The sequence below is a fragment of the Elephantulus edwardii genome, unplaced genomic scaffold, assembly GCF_000299155.1.
Source record: "Elephantulus edwardii isolate Elephantulus edwardi_28Jun2011 unplaced genomic scaffold, EleEdw1.0 scaffold00116, whole genome shotgun sequence".
Classification (NCBI taxonomy): Eukaryota; Metazoa; Chordata; class Mammalia; order Macroscelidea; family Macroscelididae; genus Elephantulus; species Elephantulus edwardii.
In genome coordinates this window covers 9,513,835-9,536,866 of record NW_006399866.1, presented here as the reverse complement: position 1 = coordinate 9,536,866, position 23,032 = coordinate 9,513,835, and the positions used below count along the sequence as shown (strand labels likewise).

Here is a 23,032-nt window from a genome sequence, read left to right as displayed (position 1 = left end):
GTTTAGGGGCGGAGCCCTGTGGACAGTCCCTGCACTGAAGCCCAGTGCACCCCTCACTTTGCAGTGGCCCCATGTACCCCAGGTTGTCTCTGAGCTGAAAACACATCTTTGTTTCCTGCCTTCCCCTGCAGATGGCCGCTCTCCAGAGCCCATTCTATGGAGATAAAATGAATCTCTTCTCCCTCTGCCAGAAGATCGAACAGTGTGACTACCCGCCTCTCCCTGGAGAACATTACTCTGAGAAGGTGAGTTTGCTGACTAAGACAGGCAGAAGCCAAGGGCCAGGCCCAGAGACCCATATGACCAGCTCTGGCTCAAGAGGAAGGGCAGTTCCAGAACAACACAGCTGTGGGGTTGAGCCTGGGATCCGTTAGTGGGATGGTGAAGAGAAGATTTCTGGGGAAATCTGGGGTAACACGCAGATTGATCTTATCAAAGGAATGTCACAGACAGCCGTGTGGGCCCCTAGTGGAAGGATGGGGCCTGGTCACTGACAGCAGGGAGGGAGGGAGACGGCCACTGTGACCCGTCAGCACACTTCTGCCAACACATTTGGCTGCTAACATAAGTGGCCAAATGTGAGACTTGAGCTGTAGGTCTCAGAGACCCTGTGAACTAGGCATTCACAGAGGCAGGGCCCTGCCCGTCTCACATGATTTCCCTGTGGGCTGCCCTGCTGGGAAACTGGTGAGTGGGCTCATTTCCTCCCACCTGGAAAAGACTGAAGTCACACCTTAGCTTCTCCTGTCAGCATTGCACATTTGGTGCAGGATTCTGGAGACACCCTGACAGGTCTGGGATCGTGCTCTGCCAGTGAGAATGTCACCCTCTTCAGTCCTATCATCTGGAAAACAGAACTCAAGTTTTTCCTTTGTGGATAAACTTTGAGGATGGAATGACAGGCTTTATAGCACAGCATTGGTTAAGAACATAGAGTGTGAATCATTTAACCTCTCTGAGCCTCTGTTTTGTCATCTGTAACACTGATAATCTACAGTCTCACAGGATGCCTTCTGCATCCTTCTGTATTTTTCCCATAGAATTCTTTCAGTATTGCAGCTCAAGGCATGAATTTTTTTTTCAGCTTAAAGAATAGTGGGGGTTTTTTGTGTTTGTTTTTTTTTTTTATTGTCTAACTCTAGGTTTTTGCACATTTCATTATACTACTTTACTTTGTTCCAAGAGACAGGGATATTTCTGAGTTTCTGTGGACCCAGACCAAAGACAGCCTGAATAAGTGGAAGCCTCCTACTCATTCTGGCTGGCCGCACTGGGGGCCTCCGGAGAACTGTGGTGCATAAGCCACTAGAGGCCATGAGGTGTTATAGCCAAGCAAGGGAGGCCAGGAAGGAAGAAGTCCTTCAGGCTACACTTAAGGTGAAAAACAATGCTCCAGGCATTGACCTGATACCCCCTGAGATGTTTCAGCAAATGGAGGCAGCACTGGATGTCCTCGCTCACCTAGGCCAAGACATAGGGAAGACCTGGCCCACCAACTGGAAGAGATCCATATTTGTGCCCATATCAAAGAAAGGTGATCTAACTTATGGGGAAATTATAGAACAATACCATTAATATTACAGTCAGGTAAAATCTTGCTGGGAGTATTTAAACATTTGCAGTGGTAAATCAACAGGGACCTTCCAGATATTGAAGCCTACTCAGAAGAGAACATGGAACTAATCTAGATACTGGCTAAAACAAAGAATATCAGAAAGACGCTTACCTGTTCTTATTGGTAATACTAATTGGCATTTGACTATGTAAATCATAACAAATTATGGTTTTCCAAAGAATGGAATTCCAGAATAGAAATGCAGAATCTGTATGTATACATTTGAAAAGAAAAAGGATATTGGATGGCTAAAATCAGGAAAGGAGTTCGCAAATAATCTGAGAAGTTAGATTATATGAAAAGGAATTAGGTTTCGAGAATGAAGACTCACTGATGATGAAGATCGAAGCTGTAAGGATGGATTATGCCTCACTATAAAGAAAACAGAAATCCTCATTACTGGACCAATGAGCAATATATTGATAAATGGAGACAGGAGTGAAATTGTCAAAATATCATTTTACTTATATCCGCCATTGACACCCATGGAAGCAGCACTTGTGAAATCAAACAACATAGAGCACTAGGCAAATCTGCTGCAAAAGACCACTTTAAAGTGTTAATGAGCAAAGACACCACTTTGAAGACTAAGGTGGGCCTGACTCAAGCCATAGTATTTTAAATTGTCCCATAAACATGCAAAAGGGAGCACTGGTGGCCTAGTGGCAAGAAGCTGTGCTGCAATCTTGAAGGCATGCTGTTCAAATCTGCAGTCTTGAAGGCATGCTGTTCAAATCTGCAGTCTTGAAGGCATGCTTTTCAAATCCGCAGTCTTGAAGGCATGCTTTTCAAATCCGCAGTCTTGAAGGCATGCTGTTCAAATCCGCAGTCTTGAAGGCATGCTGTTCAAATCCACGCACTGCTCCACAGGAGAAGGATGGGCAATCTCCCATGTGATTAACTGCCTCTGAAAACCTGCCAGAGGATAAGCTATGGGTCAGTTCTGACTCAGTGGTAAACAACAAGCATGCAACTGGAAAATTAATAAAAAAGACTGAAGGGAAATAAATGCCTTTGAGTGATGATGTTTTTGATAAATACAGAATTCATCATGGATTGCCAGAAGAAGGAACAATTCCATCTTAGAAGTGAAGCCCGAGGAAGAAATGGTGAAACTTCTTTGGACATATTATACAGAAGGGACTAGTTCTTTGAAAAAGCCATCATGCTTGGAAAGGTGAGGGTCATTCGAGGAGGAAGACACTCAACAAGATGGATTATAACACTGGCTGCAACAGTGGCTCACTGACAGCAGTGATTGTGAGGATGGCAAAGGATTTGGCAGTGTTTCATTCATTGTACACATGATCACGGAGTTGGAATCAACTCAGTGGCACCTAAAAACATTACCTCCCAGAAGCCCTGTGAGGATTAAGACTGCATTTGACATATTCAGCCCAGCAGCAGGCTAAACATGCATCAAGCATTTCCCACCATTGTCAAAGACAGCCACGGAATGTAGAACAGGGCTTGGTAGAGAGTGAATGATTTCTCCTCAAGGGCAACACTAGTGGGTGCAGAGAGTTTGAGACCTTCCCAGGCCTGCCATGCAGGACTTCACAACAACAGCAGCTCATGCTTATTAAACTTGCTGGGTTGAGTTCACTCATTTTTTTTTTTAGTTCACTCATTTTACCAGTGAGGAAAACTGAGATAGAGATGGACAAACTAAAAGTCAGATAACTTGGTGTAGCTAGGATTCCAATCCTAATGACTCATCTGAGCCTATGCACTTCACTAGTCACTGTGCCATCCTGTTTTCCGATGGCAGTTCTCTCCAGTAGCTTTTCACTCAGCAGGTTGGGATGAGGTGCCCCCTGCAGTTCGCTGGAATCACCATCCCATAGACCATAAAGGTTTTGAAAAGAGCAGCGCTTGTCCACCTTGGCAGGCCACACTGCAGACCAGGTCCTCCAATGTGCCCAAACTCTGGCTACACAGCCCAGCCGACCAGAGGGCCAGCTTAAAGTTGTGCAGTGCCTTTCTCTCAGCCACAGCTTGTCTCAGGATGTGCCAGATTCTCACATGTGCCTTTGAAGGAAGTACTTATATTCTGAAGAAGTTAGTGGGAAAGGAAAAAACGAGCTACTTCCTTCACCAAAACAGTTGTATATAGGGTGGGGTTTGTTTTGCTTTCTTGTTCATCTTTTGTTTGCATGTGGGATTCTGTACCATTCAGACGCATGAAGTCATGTGACTTGAGTAGTTTTCTGTGCCTTGGTTTCCTGTCTGTAAGTGGGAAGGGGAATCTCAGAAAGCTGCGATAGCCGGATCCACATAAAGCCCTCAGCCCCATCCTCTCCCAGTTTGATGATTCTGTGCTCACGAGCTGCTCTCAAGCTCAAGATTCTCACCAGTTAGGTTGACTTGCCCCGGAGAAAGTGTTGGGGGTCGGGGGACACACACAGGAAAAGAAGCCTGGCACTGTGATCTAGAGTGAGCCTGCAGGAAGCCAGCAGCCTTCTTACAAGTCCCCAAAGCTCAGGGTTTTCACCAGCTACATGCAAACGTCCATGTCAGCCCTGTGTTCTGAGATCTAGAAGTGTTTCTTGGCACTGTCGCCTCTCAGCACATCTCATTTGAACTCATGATACACCTGTGAGGTCCAGAAATAAAAAAAGATACTTTTATTTTGTTGTCCTGGACTTCTGAAAATCCTGTGAAAAACTGTGCGGACTCCTCACAGATGAGCAGTTTGGGTCAAACAGACTTTGCCTTCTGCTGGCTTTCATAGCTGTCGTAAGCTCCCTTCCATTGAAGAGTTAAGATTCAGAATGGCATCATCTCCCCCATATGTGACCCAGCTCAGGAGTGTCCAGGGCAGCTCAGCTGCCTGTGTGGGCTGAAGGGGCTGCCCTTAAGGCTCCTGCACAGGTTAGGAAAATCCCATCTGGATGATGCCAGTTGCAGGTGGCCCAGGCCTGTTTGGCCTGAAACAGTCCCATCAGGCAGTCTGTACAGCCACCCCAAGCCTCCACAATGACCCTTCAAACTCAGCATCTCTGAGTGTGGCAACTGGAGGCCACTTGAGACCCCCTCTCATTCAGGACCGCCTCCCTCCCTGCTGCTGCCCCTCCCCCCATGACCCTGTGGGGTGAGCCAGCCCCTCCAGCAGCAGGTATTAAAATGGAAAACAATGCGGTGAGCCTACTGATGCAAGTTAAGATGCAGGCTTTTTAAGGTCATTATTTTAATTACCATTAAAATAATTGGCACTCTGGCTATCAGAAGTACATGAGGCGATCAGAGGCGCAAGGCACCCCCTCCCCCACCTCGAGGCGGAGCAGCCTTCAGTGTCTGTATAATTAAAAGCTCCGTCTTTCATGAGCACAATAAAGAGGCCAGGGGGTGGGCAGACTGCAGCCCTGCTGCATGTTAATGCATTTATTATGATCAATAAGCCCTTCCTTGAGTTTTATCCTCCGGTTTGGGCATCTGCTTGACTGACAGGCACAGAACAGCTTCGTCCAGTTCTTTGGAGGGCAGCCCGGAGTCCAGAGCTACTCAGAGGTCACCACACTCAGGGTGTCAATGACCTTTGGGGCCAGAAAGATCTAGGATGCATCCTGGTTAACCCGGGCCAGCTGCAGTTCCTACAAGTACTGTACAGAGACTGGAGTGTCAAGTGCAGGACCTCACAAAGGTCCCTTTCCTAACAATAACCAGCGTTCTCTCCTTTCAGTTACGGGAACTGGTCAGCATGTGCATCTACCCTGACCCCAACCAAAGGCCGGACATCGAATATGTGCACCAGGTGGCCAAACAGATGCACGTCTGGACTTCAAGTACCTGAACCTGGATGAGGTGCCTTACGAGAAACCAGCACCACTTTGCCTTACTTGAGTCTTCCTCTCTCAGAAGTGGCCACCTGGTAGCCTAGGACTAAGAAAAGTGGGTTCACAGGTTCCCCAGAGGGAAAAGGCTTTACCACAGAGACACTGAAGAAAGTATCCAGGGAGGGTGCTGGTCATGTTGATGGTCAGATTCTAAAGTTCTGTAGTCATGTGGACAATCTAGGGTGGGTTGACAAGGAGGGATTGGCTCAGCAAGCCCCCTGCAGTGTCCCCTGTATCTGGATTGTTATGTGAATCCTTTGGAGAATTCCTTCAGTGACTCAACGTTTATACTAACAGAATTGCAGGAGACTGTGATTTGTATAGTGAGCCTTTGAAAATGGCTTGTAGCAAGTTCAGTTTAGTTCTTAGTATTTTTTCCATCAATCTGTGTGCTTCGTCTGTCGTAAAGGAGAATGTAGAAATCATATTTTTCACATTCAGTGGAGATTTTGCCAATATTTTTATCTATAACTTGATGAATCGCAGTGAGGAGAATCCAGCATCTGGCACAGAGCTTCAGAAGGCAAATGATATGTTTTCCTTGCAGTCCGGTTCAGCTAGCCTGTTTCTGAGCACCTGCTATGAACCAGGCACTTCATCTGCTTGAATGCTGAGACTTCATTATCAGTTTTAGGCTGTGCAAATACAGGATACAAAAAAGACAAAAGACCTTTGCCCTCAAGCTCTTGACAAATTCTGGTTCTGCAACTTCCCACTAAGATATCTGGGCACATTTCTTAACTTTTTCTCATCTGTAAAATGGGACTAATACCTTTAGGTTTGCTGACAGAATTTGAAATAAAACATGCAAGTTACTTTACACCTAGATACTCCAAAAATTGTCGCCACTCACCCCTTCACAAGTCCATGTACTGTTTAAGTCAAGAATTCATGTACAGCTGTACTGTGTGTAGGTAACCAGAAGTGTTCATTTCTTATACCCAAACAGGATTAACTGTGAAGATTAATTTATAAATGTGAATTCAAGCTTTGAAGGAAATAGTTTGAATTTTGAGTTTATATTCAAATTAATCCTCAAATGGTCTAAGTTGACGTCCACTGACTTGGTGACAATTCAGTCCTCCAGACCAAGACACACACCTCTACATGCCTGGTGGCATCCAGGGTTGCTGGCTCACCTGTTGGGCTCACTGACCAGGCCTCCCTGGAAATAAAGGACATGGGCTGGCACTGTTTCCACGTGTGAACTCAGTTCTACTGTAACACTGTCGGTTTTGACTTTCTTCAGATGCGTTTGCTTTGTACCCGTTCTCCATGTGTGAAATAAAGTGGGGTGAGGGGATACTTCTGTGAATGAGTCTGATTCATTGGTAACTTAGAACCCTACCTTCCAAGCCAGTGAAACCCTACCCTGAACAGAGTCAGCAGCACAATGCCCAGGCCCCAAATGTTCTGGGAAAACCCAGAATTCTTAAGATGCCAGATAACTGAATGCTCAGTAGCCAAGTTGTGACCCTACATATTTTTCTTTTTCTATCCACTTGACTCCTGGAAGTTATAAGAAGGCTGCTGGCAACCAGCTGGCCCACTCCAGATCTTGGGACCAGGCCTCTTTCTGTGTTCCCCCAGCAGTGGTTTATCCAGGGAAAGTAAAGTACCTGACTCAGCACTAGCACTGAAAGCTGTTCTTAACCCAGACAAATGGCTGGCAACTACTACCCCTAGAGCTCTCAGAACCCCGACTGTGTCTCCTCCTGGCAGAACCAACCTTAAGACACAGATGAACTAGCTTTCTCTACATCCACTTTCAATACCTCGAGAGCAATTCTGTTCAACTAACAGGGCTCTTGGGAGACATACATACAAATTCCAGCCATTCACCATACCTACATACTTGTGAAGGAATTGGAGCTCCATTATTATAAAATAAACCCAAAAGCGGTCCATTTGATTTCTGTGACACAAGACAAAGTGGAGTTCACTCAAGTTCATGCAACCTTTCTTTCTGGATACTGAACTGGGTTCTAGAAATCACACTTGGAGAGTCATGTCTGTTTTGTTATTACTTGGCTGCTGGAATAAAAGGCTAGGCTATACTCAACCCAACGCAAACAAAAACACTGGGACCACTTTAATAAAAATAAGGGTAGGTGTAAATGTTTGCTTGAAGACACAAGGGAGCCCCATCTGACTTCCTGCAGCAGATACGGCATTACATCTTTGGGCTGAGGAGGGGCACTTCACCCTTGGGCCCACTACAGCTGAGGCTCAGGGGAGACTCCACATCCTGAGAGAGGCTCTTGTTGCTGCTGTTAGGTGCTGTCCAGTAAAAACACACAGCCCCTGGGCCTTAGCCACCCAAACCAGTTTTCTTTTTTTATTGAGTTTCATTCAGCAAACACTGAACAAATCAATGTCTTCTGGCCCACTGATGCCCCAAGTCTTCTGGAGCAATAACCTTCATCCATCCACACGACCACTCAGGAAGTGTCCATGGTCTGGACTGTCTCTTCCAGGACCTCGATTTCGAGAGTGGTAACTTTCTCACTGAGAACAGCAGTGGTCCCTTTCTCACACCTGTATCGGCCAAACCTAATGAGAGACAAAGAACACATGAGGATTCCCTACAAACTATGCCACTGGAGTGCCCCTTGCTTAGCTTTACTAAGACTTCAAGGACTCTAATATTATGCATAGGTTTCCTTACAAGCACATATATATACTAAATGTGGTTTCCTAGGAAACTGGGTTCAGTATGAACAGAGTGACATAGCATAACCACTCTCCCCTCTTATCACCTCTTCATCACTGACTTCCCAAGTCATGCAGAACCTTGTAAGTAACCTTTGAAACAGGTCATGCAGGGTATTTGGCTCAGACTTTCAGGGAACTCAGCAAAGCCCACTCCCAACATAGCTCCGACCCTAAAAAGTTGTTCCCCTTCCTGCTAAAGGCCCAAAGAACTTTGCTGACGCTTCTCTGACACTGACTGCTGGGCTGGTACGACTTTTAAGAACACAGCTTTTAGAATTTGAGTGAAAATGGTAATGAATAATCACTGGCTTTAAACGACCTATTCCTTCCTTGTGTATTACTCCTAAGTGTATGTTATGTAGAAGAGTTAAAGCAAGCATTCCAGAAGGTGATGTGCTTGCTCTGGCCTAGTTGCGGGGCTGAATGGGGAGTGGTGGAGTTTCCAAGTCCCGTTGTGCTACAGCAACTGCTTAGCCCTGCCACAGCGAGATGAATGCAGAGATGAATGAGGCAGAGGTCAGGGCCACATTCTTAGCTACAGAGCGGTCGAGGAGATGGCCAACTCTGAGAAATTACACACAAGTTGTTACCTGCACATCCACCAGCCACTGGTTCAAAATCTTCCAGTTCTGCCAGCAAGTCAACCAGACCCACATCCCATCAACTGAGTCACACACTCAGACACGGTGCCTGGTCGACATGTGACAAAGGCTAAATACCCCTAATCTAATATTGATATACTTAGCCAATGGTTTATAACTTTTGGTATCTATGATCTGCCCTGATAAAATGTACCTTCTCCTAGGATTTCAGAGGATTCTTTAAAGAGACAGACTCAACACTCTTCCCCTAAAGTCCCAGCTAAGGGTCCTTCCCAGGGCTTCCCACCACTTCTTCTATCAATATTTTACAAATTAAATCATTTTTCTAGAGATAACAGTAACTCAGAGCCATAAAACAAATAATGATTCAAGGGTCTCTGTTTATGGCTGGCCTGGGGCACACTAAATTTACCCAATGTGGATAAGGATCAAGAAATCTGTCCAGATGCACTGGAGATATCAAAGGTGGCCATGGAAGGCAGAATGTCATTTACCTGGTACCCTTCTTATTGGGCACTGAGAATGGACGGAGGAAATCCAGCTTGTTCTTGCTGATAACACAGAGATCAATGTTGCTTCCAGACCCCAAGTCATTGAAGATTCCAGCGCCAATGGCTTCACTCACCAGCTGCTTGGCTTCTTCTTCCTGAAACAAAGAATTTAACAATAGTTTCCACAGCCAGACCAAGGACTCACTCCACAATTCACAACTTTCAAAGACAGTGTTCAAAATGACTTGTGAAGCAGGCATTTTATTTTAGTCAAGATCTATTTTACCGATGAACAAAATGACTTAAGTCCCTCAGCTGGATTTGGGCTTTCAACCCCTTTATGTCTGTGTTCCCTCTTCATCACACCCCTCATGGTTAGTCACTGCAAAGGTGAGAACCCTAGGCTGATGGAAGAGGGTTTACATCTAAAAAAGAGGGGCTATTTTTACAGATCATATACAAATAAATGGGCATGACTCTGTTCTAATAAAACTTTATGAACAAAAACCAAAGAGGCCAGAGAAGACATTCACATGGCCAGCAAACAGATGAAGAAATGTCAAGATCATTAACTATTTTCAAAAAACCAAAACAAACAAAAACACCCCAAACCCCACAAAAACCAGACTGCTGTTGAGCTGGAACCAATTCAGAGCTGATCCTCCAGCGGAGTTTTTGGAGCGTGTAAATCGCGTGGAGGGAGCTCTAGTCGCCTAGTGGTGAAGCTGTGCTGCCACTCCAACGGCATGCAGCTGGAATCCACCATGCTCCATGGGATCAAGATGGGAAATCTCCTCCTGTGCAATCTACTGCCTCCGAAAACCTGCTGCAGGGTCAGTGATGAGTCCATTACGACTTGGTACAAAACAACTGCCTGCATAGGAGGAGATCACTCATCTTGCTCCTATATATTCAAACCATGAAAGAGGTGTGGCCTTTTGGCTAACAGTAGTACAGCTCCCTACAGACTAGGCCCCCGGTGTTCCATTAGCTACTGTTGTGTATCAGCAAGTCAGAACTGACCCATAGCTGACCCTCCAGTAGGTTTTCAGAGGCAGTGAATTGCACAGGAGGAGACTGCCCATCCTTCTCCCATGGAGCAGCTGGTGGATTCAAACTGCATGCCTTTGGGACTGCAGTACAGTGTTTTGACACTAGACCACCAGAGATCCCTAAGTAAATCAAACCAACAATGAGGTATCACCTCACTCCAGCCACAATAATAAAGTTCAACAGGACAGAAACTATAAGGCTGGAAACAGAAAATAGTTCAACCGTTATGGAAAGCAGTTTGGAACTTCCTTAGTTGAGAAGACCAGCCACCACACTACTATATCCATAAATAGGCAAATGGTTTGACTGTAAGAGAAACTACAATACATTCACACAGTGGGGTACTGTGCATACCATAAAAAATAAAGAATTCATATAACAAGGATGCACCTAGAAGACATTATACTAAATTAAATCAGTCACAAGGAGAGACACATAATAACTACTGTTATACAAAGCTAAGGAAAAATATTTACATACAAGATAGAACCATTCATGGATGCTACCAGAGGGGAAGAGGGCAGGCACATACCAAGATGGGCAAAGGGAATGGCAAAAGCCAATTAAGGGGAGGGAGGGAAGGAGGGAGGGAGGGATGGATGACAGCACACTATTACCACAGAGACAGCACACACAGCAGTATTATGGAAAACAGGATTCTAGGAAGTGGGGAAAATATTATATTGTGAACACTGAAATGAATATTATTTAACAAAATGTATATGAATGCCTGCATGAAAGATTAATTTGCTTTGTAAATCTTCACTCAAATCACAAAAAGCAAACAGGTGATATGTCAGGATCTGGACCACAGGGTATAGTTTAGTGACTTCTATCCCAAGCTATTCAGTAATTGCTAGAATCTGCTTGCAGGTCACATAACAGTCATTATTGGGGGGTGGGGGGGGGGTTGAGGGAGAAATAATTTACCACCAAAACCCAACACTGGACTAAAAAATGTTGGCAAAGGTGGAGATGTAACCCCTTGCCGGAGAATCAATCTCCTCCCACTAATTTACTAACGTAATTTATTTGAATCTCTTTCTTTTCTGTTCTACTTCAGAGAAACAAGTGCCCACTAAGTTACCAGTGAAAATGGATTAATTCATCTCATCCTGGACGGACTATCATGTGCTAGAAGCTGGGACTGCAGGGTACATAGGGCCACAAGATCCTGTCCACTAAGAGCTTAGAGTTCACTGGTGGGACAGGACAGGAACTAAGTAATAATGTGGTAAGGGCTAAAAGAAAACCAAGAGAAGCTGAGAGAATATAGTGAAGAACTTCAGGAAGGGCTGAAGATCAGGCACATGCATCAACCACCTCAGTAAGAAAGTAGTGAAAAAAGAACAGGTAGAAAAAGTAATAGGGTAGGGCACTGGGAACACCAAGTTAAAATTCTCCATGCAACTAGAACAAAAATGAACCAAACTGCCAAAGCAGGGGGCCTTGCCTGTCTGCAGCCCCTCCCACTCCAGGATAGCAGGAGAGTCCAGAAACCATACTTGCTGAACTAAGGAGCTCATCAAAGCAAGACCTTCTGAGAAAGACTCCTTGCCTAAAACTGCATCACTGACAATCTCCAAAGGTGGAATAACTGACTTCAAGTGGTGAGAAGAATTGAAAGACCACACAGGATTCCTGCATGCCAAGAAGTGAGACTGCAGTGACATGAGCACCCTCTACAGACTAAGAGAGAAAGACGCAAAAGCCTCCGCAGGAAGCAAGATCCTCAGCAACCCAGCAGCAGGGGCAAGGGAGTCGTTCTCATCTTTATCCCCTTACTCTGCACTTCCTGAGTGTCATCGCACCTAAATGAGGCCAATTGTGGTTCAGTAAAAAGTACTGCAAACAGGAATTTCTCTCACCAGGATTCTCGCCGAATATTCTATGCCAGACACCACAGAAGGGGGTAGCAAAGAAAGTCTCCAGAACAGAGACGGCTGTAGCTGCCACTCCTACATGGATCTCAAAACCAATGCCACCTCACCCCAACTTGTTTCTTTTAAAATGGTCATTAGACATTTTATGGTGGTGATGGTGGTGGTTGTTATGAGCCAAGGAGTCGCTTGTGACTCATAGCGACTCTATGTACAACAGCCCTAACCCTGCTCTATCCTGTGCCAAGCTTATTTTCTCTGAAACATCTATCCCCATTACCCCACTGATGTAATCAATCCATCTCATCGAGGGTGTTCCTCTCCTGTGCTGTCCCTACACCCTCCCAAGCATGATGTCCCTCTCCAAGGACTGGTCCCACCTTGCAACATGTCCAAAGTATGTCAGATGAAGCTTCAAAATCCTTGCCTCCAAGGGGCAGCCTGGCTTCACCCTCTCCAGGACCAACTTGTTTGTTCTCCTAGCAGTCCATGGTATATTCAGTACTCTTCTCCAGCACCAAAGCTCACAGGCATCAACTCTCCTTCTATCATCCCTAGTCATTGTTCAGCTTTCTGATACATAGCAAGTAATGGCAAAGACCATGGCCTGTATTGGGCGCACCTTAAGTTTTCAGACTGACATCTTTGCTCCTCAGTACCTTGGAGAGGTTTCTGACAGTAGACTTCCCCAATGGAATTTGTCTTCTAATTTCCTGGATGCTGGGACCAAGTGTGTTGATTGTACAGCCAAGCAAAATAAAGCTGTCAACAATCTCAATCTCTTCACCATCTATCATGATGTTGTCAATTAACCAGTGGTGAGATTCTTTGTTTTCTTGATGTTGAGCTTCAGTCCATATTGAAGGCTACAATCCTTGACCTTCCACAGGTCCTCCTCAGTTTCAGCAAGCAGGGTTGTGTCATCTGCATAACACAGATTGTTGATGAGTCTATTTCCAATCCTGATTCCACATTTCTCCTCATAGAGCCCAGCCTCTCGGATAATCTGTTCCTCATACAGACTGAAAACATGGAGATAAGACACATCCTTGACACATCCTTCCCAATTTTGAACCATGCAGTGTTTCCTTGCTCTGTTCTGACAACTGTCTCCTGGTCCAAGCATAAGTTTCGCATAAGCACAATCAAGTACGTAAGGATTCTTTGGGCCGAATATTAAATGATGTAGGAAGCATTAAAAGATGGAAAGAGAATACAGAGTCACTGTACCAAAAGGAATTGGTGGACACAGAAGAATTTCATGAAACAATGTAGGAGCAAGAGCCTCTGGTGAGGAAGGAGCAAGTTCAAGCTGCTCTGAAAGAACTGGCAAAAAACCAAATCCCCAGGTTCAACAAATGGTGCTGGCAAAACTGACTTCCACCTGCAGAAAGCTGAAACAGGATCCACATCTCACACCATACACAAAAATCAACTCAAGGTCAATCAGAGACCTGGGAGTAAAGCCCAAAACCATAACGTTCATAAGAGACAAACTGGGATCAAGCTTAGAAGCACTAGTCCAAGGTATGAAGAGACTTCCAAATACAACCAGAAATTCACAATCTAAAGAGGACAAAATTGATGTATGGGACCTTCTAAAGATTAAATTTCTGTGCACATCAAATACTTTCTCCAATTGCGTGAAAACAAAACCTATAGACTGGGAACAAACATTTGGTAATACCACCTCAGACAAGAGTCTTATAACAAAAGTGTACACATGGGCCTCCATAAGAAAAAGACTTATAACCCAATTACAAAATGGGCAAAAGACATGGAAATAATTTCCACAGAAGTTATTTGAATGGCAAACAGACACATGAAGAAATGCTCTAAGAGAGATGCAAATCACAAAACCACAATGGGGCACCATCTCACTCCAGTAACAGTGGCAAAGTTTAACAGGGCAGCAAGTAATAGATCTTGGAGAGCATGTGGCGAGAAAGAACTCTTTATACACTGTTGGTGGGATTATAAATGGAAAGTAGTTTGATGCTTCCTCAAAAAGCTGAATATAAAAATTCTGTATGACCAAGCTATTCCACTACTTGGAATATACCCTGAGAATATGAGAACTGAGGCACAAACTGAGATTTGTACACTAATGTTCACAGCAGCATTATTTACCATTGCAGGAACATGGAAACAGCCCATATGTCCACCTACAAACAAATGGATTGAGAAATTATGGTACATTCACACAATGGAATAGGGACTGGAGAGCATTATGCTGAGTGAACTAACTCAGTCCCCACAAGGATAAATAATGCATAAAACCATTATCACAGAGTGAGTATAAGGATCCTGGAGGGGTGGGAGAGGCTGGAAGCAGAGGGATGAGGATGTACAGGAGGAAGAGGGGATTAATCATTGGACTGGACAATTTGGGGGGTGGGGGGATTGAAGGAAATTGAAGTAATTTGTTCGAATTTGTATTAGAATTTTGTAAAGAAACTAGTAAAATCAACAACAACAACAACAAAACCACAATAAAACAACCAAGGACACAGGAATTGATGGCATACCAATTTGACATATTTCAACAAACAGATGCTGCCCTGGATGTGCTCACCAAGTTGTGCCAAGAAACCCAGAGGACAACCACCTGGCCTACTGACTGGAAGAAATCCAAAGAAAGGTGATCTCACAGAGTATGGAAACTATTGGACAATATCATTGATATCACATGCAAGCAGGATTCTGCTGAAGATCATCCAAAAACGACTGGGAGAGCGCATCAACAGAGAACTGTCTGAAGTGCAGGCTGGATTTAGAAGAGGCCATGGCACTAGGGATATTTTATGGTTCCATTTTAAAAAACAAAGCCCTAAATATTTGCCGTTGTTGTTGTAGCTGTTATGTGCCATCGAGTCACCTGAGATTCATAGCGACCCTATGTACAACAGCCCTAAACTCTGAGCTATCCTGTGCCAATCTCACCATCTCAGACACACCTACCCCCATTACCCCAGACACTGAATCAATCCATCTCACCAAGGGTCTTCCTCTCTGGCCTTGTCCCTCCACCCTCCCAAGCATAACGTTCCTCTCTAAGGACCAGACCCTCCTTGCAACACGTCCAAAGTATGTCAGATGAAGCTTCAGAATCCTTGCCTCCAAGGAGCTGTCCAGCTTCACCATCTCCAGGACAAACCTGTTCATTTTCTTAGCAGTCCAAAGTATATTCAATACTCTTCTCTAGCACCACAGTTCAAAGGCATCAATTCTCCTTCTATCCTCCCTAGTCACTGTTCAGCTCTCTGATGCATGGCAAGTGATTGCAAAGACCATGGTATGTATCAGGTACACCTTAGTCTCCAGACTGACATCGTTCCACTTCAGCACTTTAGAGAGGTCTCTAACCACAGACTTTCCCATCGCAATACGTCTTTTAATTTCCTGGCTGCTGGTGTCAAGAGTGTTGACTGTGGAGCCAAGCAAACCAAAACTTTGAACAATCTCAATCTCTTCACCGTCCACTATGATGCAACCAATAGGCCCAGTGGTGAGAATCTTTGTTTTCTTGATATTGAGCCTCAATCCATACTGAAGACTGCAGTCCCTGACCTTCACAGCAAGTGCTTCAGGTCCTCCTCAGTTTCAGCAAGCAGGGTTGTGCCATCTGTATAATGCAGATTGTTGACCATTCTTCCTCCAATCCTGATGCCACATTTCTCCTCATAGAGCCCAGCCTAGAGCTTATTAAATGGTCCAATGTGTGTGTGTATAAAAAAGACTGACTGACATCCTGCACACTCCTTGCTCTTAGCCCACCATCACCTCTGCCCGTTCGATTCTCCTGTTCTATTTCTCCTACTGTGTCTTGTCTCATCACTGCTACTGTTGCCTTGAGCTGGTCAATGGAACCTAGGGGCACCACAATTCCTGTTGACAGCACTTAGAACCACAGATATTAATGTCTTCAAATTCTTTTTCCTTAGAAGATGGAAAAGGGAAGATTTAGAAGGAAATGACAGGCACATATGCTATTAGACATGTACAGATTAGAAACAGATTTCATGACAATCAATTAGTCTGGGCACATAAATCTCTGAATGTTGACAGAGCTATGAGATTACAAAAAATTCTTTTTGGCAAATAGTCTATAATGTGAATAACTCATACCTCAAAAAATTTTAGATTGCTTTTAAAATTTTTAAATATATTACAAAGCATAATTTACTCATAAAACTATATAAATTATCTTGCCAAATTTAAAATTAAGGAAATACAACTTTTTACATTCTATTCCTCACCATCAATTCAAAGGGATATATTTCTTAAAAACTAAAAACTTTATAATCTGCTCCCTCCCCTACCCGAGACACACAAACCAACTAGTCGAGTCCCATATACACAGGACTGAAGATGTTTTACTAGGAAATGAACTTTGCGTTTATCACTCACTACAACATGTGACGTACCAAGTTAGGTACTTTGACCACCACCACCACCATCGTCATCATCATTATTTATTTTTGCCCCCACAATCATACTGTGTTTTTGGTATTGTCAGAAACTAGAGCCAAGAGAAATCCAATGACTGTTCAAGGTCCCACAGACAGACTTAAGGAGTGGCTATTCAAACCCACATCCTTTGGGCTCAAAGACAATTAACACCATCCACCACAACTCACAAGGAGCTTTCCTCCACCTTGGACTGGGTGCTCCTTAGCTAGCTGCACAAAAAGGACAAGTTCCCTGTGTCTCTCCCATCACCAGGATCCTCACTCAGAACCCACTATGTCAGAAAAGGCTGGACACCAATGCTTTTTGGGTCAACTAGCAGAATCACAGTAGGTCATTTCCACTGGGAGGAGGGAAGGAGCATTTTGTTTTCCAAACTGTCTAAATATTATCACCTAAAGGATATTTCTTCACTCTCTAAGTTATATTATCTTTTTATAATTATATCAAAGATCAGTATTAAGATCTAAAAATTTACTTCATATATTCCACAAAATGACAAATAAATTCTCAAAACACAAGGGTGAAAATTACCAAGGCTCTGTATCTTACCATTCTTATGTAGTTAATGCCTTTAACAATTATGTAAAGTAGACCTGCTAAGTACTGGAAATGGTTTCGTATGTCAAATACTGTCTCTGACTACGATGTTTTTATACCCATTATTCTAGACACATATGCACATACGCTGCTGGGCATATTCATACTGTGTTTTCTTTATAATGGAACTTCACAATTAAACAATTTTTTTCTTTAACACGAACTACCAAATATTTAGGAAAACCGTCAAGAAAAACTACAAACTAAAAACAAAAGTGGAGAAAACACTTCGTTTTTAATCTGTTTCTGGCCCACAATAAGTGCAGGAAGCACAGGAAAACTGCACCTCCCTTTTCTGGAAGATGTAGAGGAATCAGCTGGGGTCACGGGCTCTCCAGAGACCTAGTCTGAGAGGGGCTCTGACTAGGTCTCTGGAGAGCCCGTGACTCCAACTGATCAGAACCAGGTACAGTAGTACTCTGTCCCACAACCAGCTGCTCGTGGATTTATGCTGCATGAATTTTGCACTGAATCCAAGAGATCAGCAGGACTCATTTTAGCACATGCTACTAAAAAAAATGGTCTTCCACACCAATGGTAACTTCTCTTTATTTTGAGACAGTAAAGAGACCACCATCACCTTGCTTACTGAAAAAGCTAGTTAAGGTAGCCAAGTTCTAAGTTATCTGGGTAGAAGTGGAGGCAGATGAACTGGGTTTGAATACTTAATGCTTTGGGACCCTAGGCAAATCACTTCACCTCTCAAGAGTTCATTTTCCTCCTTTGTTGTTGTTGTTAGGTGCCATCAAAAGGTCTGAAACCAGTCCTGTCCTGCACCATCCTCACACTTCCTGACAAACAAGCACCCACTGCAGCAGTCACCTTGTCAATCCACTTGGTTGAGGGTCTTCCTCTCCTTCATCGACCTTCTACCCTTCCCAACAACATGTCCCTCTCCAAAGAATAGCACCTCCTAGCAATATATCCAAAGTATGTTATCATCAATCTTGCCTCCAAAGAGCACTCTGGCTGCCCCCTCTCCAAGACACATCTGTTCGTTCTCTTGACCATCTATGGAGTGTTCAGTGCTCTTCTCTAATACCACAGCTCAAAGGCATCAATTTTTTTTTTCTGTCATCTTATTCACTGTCCAGGTCTCAGATGCTTAGGTAGTAATCAGAAAGACCATGGCCTGAATAAGACACACCTTAGAACTCAAACTGACATCACTATTCCTCAATAATTTGGAAAGATCCCTAACTGCAGATTTTCCCAGTGCAATGCATCTCCTCATTTCCTTACTGCTCTTACCAAGGGTGTTAACTGTGGATCCACGCAAGATGAAGATGCTGAGTTTCAATCTCCTCTCCATCCATCATGACACTGTCTACTGGTCCAGTGGTAAGAATCTTTGTTTTCTTTTTTTTAGTTTTCCTAAACACAATCTTTTATTCATATTATTTGTCATATGTGGTAATTAGGGTTAATATTTACTAAATTAATGTTTTATTTTGTCAGTATCCACTTTTGATATTTCACTTAAAAATGTAAAAATTACTTAGTTTAATTTTCTACTTTTTTTTTTTATATTGAGACGCAATCCATATTGAAGAATGCATTCCTTGATCTTCTGCAACAAGTGCTTCAAGTCCTGCTCACTTTCAGCAAGCAAGGTTGTGTCATCTGTACAACACAGGTTATTAATGAGTCTCCCTCCAATCCTGATGCCACAATCCTCTTCATAGAGTCCAGCTTCTCATATAATTTGCTCAGCAAATAGACTGAACAGGTATGGAGACAGAATACATGCCTGATGCACTCCCTTCACAATTCCAACCATGCAGTGCTGCCCTGCTCTGTTTGCACAACAGCCTCCTGCTCCAGGTATAGATTCCTTGTGAGCACAGTCAAGAGCTCTGGCATTCCTATTCTTCTCCATGTCAGCCACAACTTGTCATGATCCACACAGTCAAACACCACTGCAGTCATTAAAGCACAAATAGACATTCTCCTGGTATTTCTTCCTTTCAGCCAGGATCCATCTGACACCAGCAAATATGTTCATATTTCTTCCTTTATAATATGCTAATAATAAACCCTGCTCACAAGATTGCTACAAGGATTGTTATTGTTGATGACTGCCTTAAGAGTTGAGCATGACTCATAGTGAATCTGTGAACAAAAGGCCTAAAGCCTTTCTATAACTATTGACATTTATCAAAGTTCATAAGAGTTTCTGTAGGTATGTTGTTTAGGAAGTGGATGCTACTCCTGCTACAAGGATTACAAAGAAATAAAACCACCTACATCACCTGAGAGCTCTGGTGATTTAGTAAATTAAGGAGCTGAGCTGCCAATCCAAACTCAGGCAGTTCAAATCCACTAGCTGCTCCTCAGGAGAAAGACGGGCAGTTTCCTGCCATGTGATTTACAGTCTCTAAAATTCTCTGGAGGGTCAGCTATGAGTTGGTTCTGACTTGACATCAATTAGTTGTTTCAGATCATCTAGCACATAACTGATGCTTAATAAATGGTAACTTATAAAATAAAGTCAGAAGGCCCTTGAAAGCACAATTTATTTCTACAATTTCTTTCTAACCAGCCCATGCCAACCTGCTGGCCAGAAGGAGAAGGAGGTCTGAACAAACGTGCTGACAAATCTTCATGCAGTACCACACACATGCACAAGTTCCTGTAATAATTAATCCAAGCAAAAAGCACACTCCCTAAAAGTTCAGAGAATATAAAAGGAACACTTCCTGCTTTATAGCTACAAAGACCAAACTAACTGGGAATATCAGTCCCCTGGGCCACCCCTGCTTCTTAAATGAGATTACAATAAGAGTGATGTACTGTACTACAAGTCAGCTGTGACAAGCAGCACTTTATAGAGCTATCTGTTTGTCTCCATCACTGCAGCGCACAATGTGTCCCTGGACTCCAATGTGCAGCTCCATTTACCGCTACATGACAAATGGTCTGCACTTGTAAAAGGCACAAAGAGGTCCACGTCGGCCATGTAATGGTCACCACAGCTGTACCCGAGTGCTTGAGGGGACAAAACAGACCCCCAAGTTCATTAAACTGACCAGTAATGGATCTTTCAAAAAGTGCCTTAGGAATCGTACAGAAAAGGCTAAAATAAATAACTCAGCATGGAAGGCTAATCTGAAATGGTGTTTGATAAATTATTTATAACACAGGCGATTGTCTGCATTTAATACTGGGGCTACTAGTAGCATCTTTAAAAGATGATTTATGTGTTGTAATGCTATTAAACTTTATATTGGCCCACTGCTAGCTATAAAGTCTGCTGAGATTTAGAGAATGAGTTTTAAACTGTCACTGCAACATCATAGGAGATGGAGGCTGTATTAAATCTTTACTTTAAACCTGTTATCTAGAGAGTTGCGTTTTGTAGACACTCACAAACTGATAGATTACCTCAGCATTCACTATGGTGCAGGTCCAAAATAGTACTGCAAAGAAACTTTTCCACATTTTTCTTGTCTATAGCTACAATTGAATTTCTCGTCTTTCTTAATTTTCAGATAGGGAATGCCACCAGAGTAAAATGTATGTACCCCAGCCAATGGCATCATGGACAGTTAAGCACCAAATTAATACTCTTTAAATAAACCCTCTACACTTGACTGCTCGGTTATGCATACCGCAAGTGCTTTCCTTATACCAGTGGCAGGCAAAACATTAAATATACATTTAACTGAAACCCTAACACAGTATTTTTAACAGAGTATTTTAGATACAGCTTTGGAATGCGAAAATACATATATATGGCAAGTCATTTCAGACAATCAATTTGTAACTAAAAATTTAAAGAACTTAAAAAGAAATAAAATTGGTCATTTGGGGAAAATGTATTCCATTTATATCACTGAGGACTGCCATAGGGGGTGGAGAAGGGAGGAAATACTCAGCCTCCTTTTCTGGAACCAGAGCTCTCCTGGTTCTAACGGTGTTCTGGGTGCTGCTAAGCGTTCCCTGGCCTTTTATTTCCCTGCCACACTAGGAATCAAGGGGCAGTGGCTCTGCGAGATCAAGAATGTAGGTGGTACTATGGCTTAACTCTTACACAACTTTCATCAATTCTCCAATCTGCTACTGAAAAGGACCTGATAATTCACTACAGCTCTCCTATTAATCACTAAAGATTTCATGCAACAAGAATTAAATCTGTTATCTTTTGTTATTTTAACTTGAAACAGCAAAAAATTCTTCTACTCTGGTAATCTGAAACACAGTAGATTAAAGTCTTAGTGTGATCAGAGTTTGGACTCTTAAAAAAAGAACCAAAATTCTGCACCTCATGGGTATGCCTCACACCTTCTCCATTTGTTTCCCAAGCAAATGGCCTAGTACTTGGTATGTATGTCAACAAATGAATAGGTGAAACACTAATTTCAAATGTATGCACAGCTTTTCCAAACAGAAAACAAAATTATGAGACAGATTAATTTAAAAATGGAGTCATTCCAAAATCCCATTAATCCCAACTGTGACCAGGGAATAGCATCAAAAGATATTTAAAAACCCAAAAGTTTAAATAGAAGGTATTGTTGACAAGATAAGGAAAGTTTCAACTCTGCCACTAATACTGCCTGAAGGAGTCATTAATGGTTGATGGTTGAATAAAATTTAAAGAGCTCAAAAAAGTTGTTTCAAACAATACCCCTTTACACTTTCTGCACTGCATAATAGATCTGCTGTATCCCATGTGTGATCACTTATTTATAGAGGAAAAGAATTCCATTTCCCCTGCCCTAGAATGGGCTGTATGACAAAGACAAAGGTGCTTGAGTTTGATTTGGGCTTGAGCTATTTGGGTAAACACAGGGGGACGACTATGTGAACACCTGGGGACTGTAAAGCATAACTGAACTGTAGCTGGCGCTGAGTTCACCATAGTGGGGAGTGAGTGACTGTGTCTTAAGTTCTAGACAGTGCTGCCATTTTTTACCTCAATAGCTTTTTCTGTTGTTATAAGATCTGAGTGATGCAAAGAATGGAGGGAAAATCTACTGGGGATACAGGGCTGACTGAAGAAGATTTGGAGATGCAAGGCAGCTTTGCGATGCAATAGTAAGTGTTCTGCTATTAAATGAAAAATCAATGGTTCAAACCTACCAGGCTGCTTCATGGATGGAAAATATGACAGCCTGCTTCTATAAGAATTTACAAGCTGGGAAACTCTACAGGGTAGTTCTCCTGTGTCCCAATGGGTGACCAGGAATCAGAATCTACTTGATGGATTTGGGTTAGGTTTTGATTTGGTAAGCAAGGATGGAAAGGGGTGTTCATGTTCATGGAACTACCAAGTGGGTCACTGTTTCTACACTGATCACTAAATAGGGCTGAAGCCTGCTCACAACTTGTGGCTAGTAGAGGATATAAAAGAAGCTGCATAATCACAATGGCCTAGAAAAAGTGGTCACAGAATGAAGAAAGGCCCTGGTAAAACTGGATCAGTAATCATCACAGGATGTGCAACAGGAGAATGGGGATAATGCCTGTCAAGGACTGCGGTGAGGAAGGAAAGAACCAGAATGCCTGACATATCCATTTGCATGGAACAGACAATAAAGTTCTAGAGCAGAAGGAAAGAGGCAAGAATGGGTGCTCTAACACTAGACACCCACTTCATTCCTGGTTGTTAAGCCAAACACAGAAGTACCTTCTTTAATCTTCAACAATCACCATGGGAGGTGAAGCCTTTTTTTTTTTTTTAAATTTAGGTTGTTTATTTTTTCATTTCAATGAACATCTACAGAGATTTTGGAATTCCATTCATTCATTGTTGCACCCTTCTCCC

The 23,032-nt window shown here is 43.1% G+C and overlaps 2 protein-coding genes across 2 annotated transcripts in view; one reads left to right on the top strand and one right to left on the bottom strand.

Annotated features, from left to right (window-relative positions):
• Nucleotides 1–5,408, top strand: part of NEK6 (NIMA-related kinase 6) — a 42,246-nt gene extending 36,838 nt beyond the window's left edge. Inside the window, exons 8-9 of the mRNA XM_006892581.1 lie at nt 132–245; nt 5,298–5,408. Coding sequence (XP_006892643.1) covers nt 132–245; nt 5,298–5,408 — 225 coding nt within the window. The remainder of the gene's footprint in view (nt 1–131; nt 246–5,297) is intronic.
• A 2,484-nt stretch (nt 5,409–7,892) lies between these two features.
• The window catches only part of PSMB7 (proteasome (prosome, macropain) subunit, beta type, 7), a 94,516-nt gene continuing 79,376 nt past the window's right edge, over nt 7,893–23,032 (bottom strand). The window contains exons 7-8 of the mRNA XM_006892580.1: nt 9,263–9,414; nt 7,893–8,004 (exon numbers count right to left, since the gene is read on the bottom strand). Coding sequence (XP_006892642.1) covers nt 7,893–8,004; nt 9,263–9,414 — 264 coding nt within the window. The remainder of the gene's footprint in view (nt 8,005–9,262; nt 9,415–23,032) is intronic.